We start from the raw sequence: 9,518 nt of genomic DNA, 5'->3' as shown, positions 1-9,518 counted from the left end.
ATGGTGGAAAGGAGAGATAAAATAAGTCCACAGGCTTTGATTTAATAGATGACCAGTGTTGCAGAAATGACTGATTGCTGCTTCATTGACTTAAGCTGCGAGGGGCTTTAGAAAGGGGCTTAACAATGTAGTCAGTGTTAATACCACAGCGCCATATCTGCACCTCCACCCGTGTCTAGTCTTCCTGCCGTGATATAATTATTCACGGTGGGATAAATCCGCAAGCTTATCATCAATCCAAAGCCTCGTCTTAAGATTCATTATGATATTTTGCTGTTGTTGGCCGAGTCCTTAGCGCGTTACATCTTGGGGGGGAAAAAAATCAGATAAATGCGTGAGCGAGGGACTGTTACGCACGGTGCGTCTCCATCATGACGTCGTGAATTAGCTCAAGATTGTAGAGGAGGGAGGGGGGTGGAGAGAGAGAAAAAAAAAAGGAGGGGAGTGTGGTGAATCGGTGTTTCGTCGTTTATGGGGATGCGTTTGTATATAGTGCATGTATATTTTTTGTATGGATTTTTGTCATTTCTTACCTTTGCCATGCGTAACTGCAATACATGGAAACAGCCCGAATGAGATACGATTTGTTTTTGTAACATTCTGTTTACGCACGGAGCAGCTTGCACATTAATAGCCATATTATATACAGCCATAAAAAATCGTTGCAAAGATGCATATTTTTACCAAATAATCCGACACTGGGCTTTTACCCTGGCGGGTCCAACCCGGAGGACGAACTGTTATCTTGACAGAGCGCATCGAAACTAATAGTAAGTACACATGCTACAGCTTTGCTTCAGGCGGCTAGATGCTACTATTACTGTAGGTCGCAATGATAGACTACATTTATTCAGAAAATGCTCAGTTTCCTCGGTAGATCATCTAGACAGATGCCAAATTCGCTCTTCATTTTGTATGCAAAGGCCATACATTTTCGATGGGCACAGGCCAGATTTGTTTTGAGTTCCCTCCCGTAAGAAACCATCACCATCCTGCCTGCATTTCCCTTCTTATGCTTTAGAAGGAGAGGATAACAGCGTGGTGGTGATGGGGCTTTACGCTTTTTAAACAACATGAAGCCGGTTTAAGCAGATGGCACGCTCTCCTAGACGCTAGTTTTAGATGTGTTCATATGGGGGCTGTCCGGGCTCGATGATGATGGTCGGCCTTCCTCTCCAGGCCATCACGGATTCCCTTGTCAACAGAACGACAAGTAACTACCGACAGCATACGGTTGGTGGCACCGTTACTGTGACCCTCACGTCTCAGCAGTTCATGCTCAGCCGTGCACAAAATGCAGCATCTGAGTGTGTGTGCGCGTGTCCCGTGTGGACGGAATGGCCACTACGTGCTCGTCGATATGAGGTGTGAGCTGTCTGTGGTGCTGAAATGGACCGGATCAGCCCCTTCCATTGCAGCTTCCGGCATTATAAACACACAAGGAAGTAGGCAGTGTGTGTGTTTATGTGTTTATGTGTGTGTGTATGTCTGTGTGTGTGTGTGCAACAGTGACATTAGAGGTGGAAGTGAGTGTGGATGGACTGGTGCAAAGGTGTTTCACGCGGCTGCCGTGTTTTGGAGCGGGGAAGGCGCTGAAGAGCTTAAGGCCAGTGGACGGGCCCTCTCCCCTCTGTCTGCTCGGTGCCACTGCAGCCACAGCTGACAGAGTTATCTGGCTTTGTGCTGGTTAGGCTGCCTCATACGTGCTACTCTCACTCACATACTGTAGTTTGCTTTTATCCGCCTCAGTGTGTGATCGCTGATATTAATGACTCTTGCTGGGCTGTCCTTCTTTCTCCCCCCTTTTTCTCTCTCTCTACTGCCTCCCCTCCCTCCTTCCCACACAGGACAAAAGCACACACTGTACGCTGCCAACACACACTCCAACACACCACCACCACCACCACCAACACCATCACACACCTAATACACACTCTCTGGTGGTGTCTACCTCCTGCATGCATATTGTCAGTGAACTCTAAAAATACACTGGATAATGCTAATGAAGTATCCAGCAGAGTTTGTCTGTCTTCCACAAGCAAGCCTCGCTGCCATCTGTCTCCCTCACTGTGGTGCTTTGCTTTGTTATCCCCTCCCATACACACGCACACACATGCATGCACACACACACACACACACACACACACCCCTTATTGCCTTGTTTATGTTTATGCATGTGTGACAACCTCATAAAGCAACATTTATTATTCCAAAACTGCAAATGAGCAGCTATATATAATGTGTTTATCATTGATAAGTCAGTTGTACGTGTGTGTGCGTGTGTGTGTGTGTGCATGTGTGTGTGTGTGTGTGTGTGTGTGTTTCCCTGCCTGCCAGCACTTGAGGCACTGTGGCTCACGGGACTCAAGGGCCTTTTGACTTTTTGCTGCTTAGCATAACACACTCATCCTGCACTCAAATCTGCACATTCTGGCAGTGTTGCTGTACACATTCAGTCAGGTTAAGGTCATGTTTGCCATAACATTGGGACATGATTTTCTCTTTGCTATTTGTTGATATGACATATTTAATTGTAAATTCACTCTTCATTTAAAGAGGGACTCCTGCAATTTCACAGATCAAAGTCTGTTTATAGCTGGAGGACTACTGCACATGTGAGGAAAAAGTTGCCTTATGTGGCTCCAGAGGGAGTTGTGTGAAGTCTGGGGATCAGACCTCTGTAGCCAGCTCCCCATCTCTGCTTGAAACTAAATCAGATGCTACTAGCATAACACACCCAAAACTCTGCACGAACTGTCCGCAGTCGAGTTGCCTTTGTTGGTAATGTAGGCACTAATGCTGCAACTAATGATTATTTTCATTACCGGTTAATCTGCTGATGATTTGTAATAATTGTGAGCTCTATACAGTGTAAAAAAATAAAGTCACATCTTCAGATGTCTTATTTTGTCCAACCAACAGTCCAAAACCCAAAGATATTCAGCTTCTGTCACATATGACGAAGCATCAAATTCTTACATTTGTGAAGGTCGAACCACAGAAAGTTTGCCACTATGTGACTGTCAAAACAGTTGCAGATGAATTTTTCTGTTGTTTGACTTATTGATTAATCAGCAAATCGTTGCAGCTCAAGTAGGCACCGGGTGTCAACAAGGAGGAAGAATGCATGGAAAGAAAAGGACTATATTTATAATCAATATATACTCCGTTTTGATATTTATTTTGTTTTAACTATCTGTTGTGAATCCTGCCAAGTTTACAGAGTTTCATTGCCAGTGGGGAGGGATGAGTCATTGTGCCTTAAAAAGCTGTCAACACACCTGAAAGCACCTTTCTGCCTTGCAATCGAATGCTTTTGTGTCGACGGTCTACAAGCTGTTTTCCACCCTGATATGAAGGAAACTCTGAAGTCTATTGACTCTGCCTTCGTGTGAAATGTTTCTATGGGCAGCCACTTTTCAACAACATCACCATCAGGCCTCAAAGCCTGAGCTGAAACCCTGTATAGCCTTTGAAATGAAGCAAAGCTGGCGATCAAGTGAGCCTGACCTGTCCGCGCTGTAAATACAAACTCATCCTCTCGGTGCATTGGCAGGCAGGTTGAAAAGGGAGCTAATTTTGCCAAAAAGTTGCTGCATTCCTTTTTAGAAGGACAGCAGGGAACTGAAAAAGACTGTATCTGAGGATGGGGGTGTAACATTAATAGTGTAAGAATATTTTCTCAGCAACCCTTTTCTTTTTGCCTTGTTTCTGCTTCTGCCTTTTTCCAAAACCCCCAATTTCCCTCTCACATTTTCCTACTTTCTATTAAAACCTCTCTCCTTCTCTTCCTTCTCTTCCAGATCCAGAGATGGCACGGCTATTGTTTCTGATTATTCTCTATTCTCTTCCGTCTCTTGTTGTGCCCATACATAATTCATCAGCTGGAGGTAATTTGTGTGTGCTTGTGACTGGGTATATGCAGGATTCAGTCTGTGTGTTTGCTGCGTGTGTCTGTTTACAATATGCATTAATGGACAGAAGTAACTCCGCAGAGATTGTTAAGTGGCCTGAATAAAGCACTGTAAATTGTGCAGTGAGTGTCAGTTAAACTGACAATATATCATATTGCTGTAATATAGATACATTATCTGGACACAGAGTTTTCATTCTCTGCTCTTGTCACCTATCTTCCTTCATTCTTCTTCCTCTTCTTCCTTTTTTCAGGCTGTGCCATCATCCGGCCTCCCAGGGACGGGGGGATCCGCTACAGAGGCCTGACCCAAGAGCAGGTACAAACACTGTTAGTGCAAATTACAGTAGCTCACATGTCAAATCAAACATATTAAACCACAGTTGGCTCGAAGATTTTCAGAATAAATAACACAGAACTGGAAATATTATGCAGCTAACACTGTATCTGTATACCGTATCAACTCCTAACTGAATGGGAGTTACAAAACATGTCAGTCAAGCCTCAGTCAAAAACAGGTCGCATTAGTGCATATAGAACTTAAAGAACTAGTTTGACGTTTTGGGAAATATGTTTATTAGTGTTCTTGTGGACAGTTTGATGAGAAGCTTGATACCAGTCTCGCATGTGTACAGCCAGCAGCCAGTTAGCTCAGTGTAGCCTAGCTTAGCTTGGTTTAGCTTAGCTTATCTTAATGTAAAAGTTGGAAACAGGGGGAAACAGCTAGCCTGGCTAACTAAGAAAATCTGCCAACCATTACCTTTAAAGCTCCCTAATCAACATGTTATATAATGTATGTGTATATCAAACTTCTAAACTCTCCTAACTCCTAATTCTCAGCAAGAAAGCAGCTAAGCACATTTCACAAAATATTGATTTATTGCCTCAGTTAAAGGAATATGTTATATACAATCAGTGCCTACCGAGCAGTCTGCTGGTTCTGATGGCAAATTTGCTCACCGAAGCCGTGACCCTGGATCAGCTGCGACCTTTGACCTTTAACGTCCAGCTCTCCCTCTGATCTTTCCATGTCTCTTTCAGCTGTGAACTGTTCAGTAAAGCAAACATGTCAAACAAAACAACACATGATCAACTTTCTTAAACAGAGACACATTACAACGTAAACATGCATGGTCTAATGAAGAGACACTGTCAAGTTGCAGTATGGGAAATGTAGAATCCAGAGGTTTCAGAGCTTGACCCATATCGCTGCATTGATTCACCCATCCATTCTTCTTTTAAAGGTTCTGTAAACGAGATTTCAACAATAATATAGCTGTAAACAGCAATTTTCTATGTAAAGATATGGTGGAGTAATGGCGTCCTGAGCAGAGAATGAAGTCACAGCCCCCCCCCGGCTTTTTACCGGCTCCTTCACTGTCTTCACCGGTTCAGTCAGTTCTGTCAATTCATACGACCCGTTCCAGCTGATAAGTCCAAGGCCGCACTTACCCAATCCTACTGTGAAGCCGGTACTGGTCTGGCTTTAACAAGATGGAGAGACCTACGAGCTGCTTAAAGGCTCCAGCTTGAATCAAAACTGGCTTTTCTTGATGGTTTCAAAACATAGAAAGTACCAAAACCTCTACAACTGAGCCATTCAAATGTAACATAAAGCCTGGGCAATCCAGTTTATTTCCCCTCTCCCAACCAGAGAGGAGGTGTAATTCAGTGTGTGACAGCCCATCAATTCACACAATATTGCCATGAAATGTTTTTCCTAGTGAAGCCTCATTCTCACTGGCATATGGCACCAGACTCAACTGTGCTGAGAGAGAACGGAGAGGGTCTCTGACTGAATTAGAAAAACAGGTATGAAAGAGCATCAATCACTCTTTAATTACTGTCTCTCCTCCTCCCAATCCCTCTTCGCCCCCGTTTCTCTTACAGATCCGCAGTGTGCAGATCCTTCCTGTGGATTACGAGATCGAGTACATCTGCAGAGGAAACCGGGTGATCGTGGGGCCAAAAGTCAGGAAGTGCTTACCCAACGGCACATGGACGGACATAACGCAGCACAGCAGATGTTGTAAGTCCTTTTTGCTCTAATTCTCATCCCTTTTTTTTTTTTATCCTGACGTCCTTTCTTCTTTTATCTCGTCACAAGTTTCATTTTTCCAGACGGCATCATAATCAGTTCTTACATGTCTTATCTGGTGGAACAACATCAAATTAAAGCCACAATTACAATAAAACAGAATCTAAGTTGTTTTGACAGCATGTTACCACCTTCCCTGTTTAGACTACACAGAGGAAACTGTGAAATACTCTGAAACCTTCACTCTCACTTTTTTCTAAGGATTGGGATTTTAGTTATTTTTATTCTCTACAGTGCTATTATGAAAATCCACATTAAAGTAAAGTGATGCAATCTTAAGTGGAGCTCACATGAAATGAAAGCAGCTTTTTTATTGTCCTGGTTTCCTACAGGACTTCCCATCAATTTAAAACCAACACTAACTGATTTTTCTGGCCAGTTGAGATCAGCAGAAACAAGCTGTGAAAACAACACTGACATATCATCACCTTTTAAGTTGAGGTGGTGAACTTGCTTTAATTACCATTCATTCTTGAACATCCTTCCACAGGGTGAAATAATCGCTCTTTTAACTCTGTTTCTGGTCTTCACCAACTCCCGAGGGAAATATCTGGCTCTTTAGCTGCTAAATGCTCCACTATGTTCACCAGCCAGTCACTCACTGTGTCGGTTCGCTGTTTGGTGCTGAGCAGCTGTCTGAAAATGATGCTTTGAGACTGGTGAGAGTGAACAGAGAAGTTGCACCACGACATCTAAGCAGTGAGATGAAACACAAAGATCTTTAAAACTGATGGGAGCTGCAGATTTTGGGTGATAATTGTCTGTAGGTTCATCACTATGAGTGACTGCTTTCACATTGTCCTGATGTTTTCACACTGTCATTTGATAGATAATAAAAAAAATTCTATTATAGCGACTTAAAATAATAATTACTGTTGTATTTGAATGGAAGCAGAAATGTAAAGGAACATTACTGACCAATGACCTCCAGTAAAAACTTTTGGTTGAATAGGAGCATGCAAGTTAATTCTTGACCTTGAGAGAGGTATGTGTGACAATATAAACTCAACTCAAAAGTCCACATTAGCTCCTTTGGAGCTTTCAACCACATCTCATGGTCCCTCGGTAAAAAAACGGAGTTACTGTAAATTCTCATATAAAAGCTGATAATGAAAGGTAATAGTCGGGATGTGGCTAGCACAACCAATGACAGCCAGTACAACAGTCATGTTATGCTCACCACTCTTCTGCTGAGTTTCATACTCGTTTTGTGTTTACCTAACGACTAGTCCCCCAAAGGGAAGACTGCAACGATGTCAAGCTGAACATTTATGGAGGAGTTGTAGTTCATGGTAAAAATCACAAAGTTGACTGCCTGACCTGACTGTTGTTGTTCTGATGGAATCAGCACTGTGGAAGTGGAGACAACAGGTAAACACTAAGGAAGAGTTTACATTAAATGGGGAAAAGAAGAAACAAGAAAAAAAGGCCTGTCTGTAATATAACTGTTTGAGAGCAGAGGCCATTCTTGAACAGAGCTGAGGGTTATGATCTCCCCCATATATAGAGCCTCTTGTTTTCATGTGAGCCATTGGCTGATGAAGACCCTGAGCTTCAAAAAGCTAGGAAGTGGACCTTTGAGCTGGCATTATTTTGTGATATTTTGGTTGAATGTTCACAAATAATTTCAGTGAAATCCTTCTCTTGCTGTACAGATAATACTGTCACCAACCAGAGCTTGTAAACATGGTTTTGTGGAATTCTGATCTATGAATAGATTTGTTATTTTGCTGTGCCCTGTTGGTCGTTGGTCGATCTGTCTGTATACTCGGAGATATCTGCATCTGATGAGGGGCGATATAAATATGTAGATGTAAACTTATCTGTTACCCCCATGGAGAATAGTTTGGGCAGATGCTTGCTGGGTATAGCATCGGAGATCTTACATTTAGATTTCGGGAAAGAATAAAGGAGAAAGCTCGCTTAGATTCCACATGCTGGATGTTGTGTCCTTTTGTAATGTTGTTCTGTTAAATAGTATTTATGTTGTTTTGTTGCTTCTACGTGGTTTAACTGTGTATTTCTTCTGCAAACTTTGCTTGCAAACCCAAATTCTCTTATTCAACAGTGAAGCCTGAATGTAATTTCTACTCAGATCACGTCTACAGTGCCTCTGCAAATACTGAGAATAAGGCCACCGATCCAATCAAATCCCTGGTATATCTCTGTTTTTGTTCTTTCAGTTCCCATTTAACATTAGTAGAATTTATTTTTCCCAAGAGTGCATTCTCTAAAGCAGGATTTTTGTTTTCTCTGGCTTATGTAAGAGTGCAAGCTGCAATGTGCAGATTGGAGTTTTATTATGTGCTCACATGCTGGAAGGAAGATTCAACAAACTCGGCAGCTAAACAGAATTATATTGAAGAACTTGGGCATTTTGTCAGGAAATCAAACCAAGAAGGCAAAGCTTATGCCTAATTTATTTCTTACAGGTGATTAACACAAAATGGTTTCTTGGTCAGTTAAGGTTACATTTTCAGACTTTCCTTCTTTAAATTTGTATTACACTGGGTCTGTACTGTATTTGGGTTATGTGCAGGGAAATTTTCAGATGTTTCCACTAGGTATATCCAATACCCTGAAACATTTCTGAGTTAAAGCTGCTCAAGAGCCATTAATAATCTCACAGGATAAATTAATTTAAACTTCAGCATCAGTCATTGGCTAAGGTAAAACATTTTTAATTTGCAGCTCATTTATATTTTATATATATGTTATATTTATGTTGGAGAAATATTTTAGGCAACATCAACCATTTATTTGTGGACTGTAGAAAAATTAAATCTAAACATTTAAACTATTGCCCTTGTCACTGAAGCTTTATTTAGTTAATGTTTTGCTAACAATGCTAATCTTTCATCTAACTTGAGAACCGTAATGAAGTAAATACATTCCCATGAGCCTCAGCTCGTGTTTCCATTGGCAACTGTTAGCGCGCCAACACTACACGAAGATGGTGTACAAGGTAAAAATATGATCTGCTAAACATCCAAGCGTTGTCATTGAGCGTATTTTCGCAAGCTGTGTTAACATTTAACTGAAACAGAGTCTAATAGTATGTTCCTGCAGTTTCTTGCTAGCATGGCTGTAGACTTGCCTTAGTCATTTCTCAACTTCACATGACTTGTCGTGTTTCCAGGGAAACTGTGCTAGCCTAGCTTGTTGGCTAGCTAGAGGCTAAGCTAATATCATTACATTTCAGTTAGCTGCAAACAAACGATTGCCTTTGAGTCGATAGTCGATTGAGGCGATATGAGTATTACAGCTTTCATTCTCTGACATGCAGGTCAAGGGGCAGTCATTTGATGCACATGTCCCCCAAACTCAGATACACCATCGAGCAAAATCGCTGGACATCAGCGCTCGCAAGCTAGCAAGTCAAATGCTCATTAGCTAACGTTGTGTAAATGGGACGAGACGTACCCATTTTTGGTGGCCTGTTTCTTATGTTTGTTTTGGACATCAGAGGGGGCTGGCTGCTTGCTACGGCAGCTTCATATCACGTTT

The 9,518-nt window shown here is 42.0% G+C and overlaps 1 protein-coding gene across 1 annotated transcript in view; it reads left to right on the top strand.

Moving 5' to 3' along the window:
• The first annotated feature begins 436 nt into the window (after positions 1-436).
• The window catches only part of gabbr1a (gamma-aminobutyric acid (GABA) B receptor, 1a), a 69,377-nt gene continuing 60,295 nt past the window's right edge, over positions 437-9,518 (top strand). The window contains exons 1-4 of the mRNA XM_023407170.2: positions 437-770; positions 3,804-3,890; positions 4,168-4,232; positions 5,804-5,942. Coding sequence (XP_023262938.1) covers positions 3,812-3,890; positions 4,168-4,232; positions 5,804-5,942 — 283 coding nt within the window. The 5' untranslated portion in view covers positions 437-770; positions 3,804-3,811. The remainder of the gene's footprint in view (positions 771-3,803; positions 3,891-4,167; positions 4,233-5,803; positions 5,943-9,518) is intronic.

Source organism: Seriola lalandi, unplaced genomic scaffold, assembly GCF_002814215.2.
Source record: "Seriola lalandi dorsalis isolate HSWRI2012SDOR001 ecotype SW California unplaced genomic scaffold, Sedor1 jcf7180002054330, whole genome shotgun sequence".
Classification (NCBI taxonomy): Eukaryota; Metazoa; Chordata; class Actinopteri; order Carangiformes; family Carangidae; genus Seriola; species Seriola lalandi.
The sequence above is the reverse complement of the archived record's forward strand: the minus strand, read 5'-3'. Positions and strand labels throughout refer to the sequence as shown.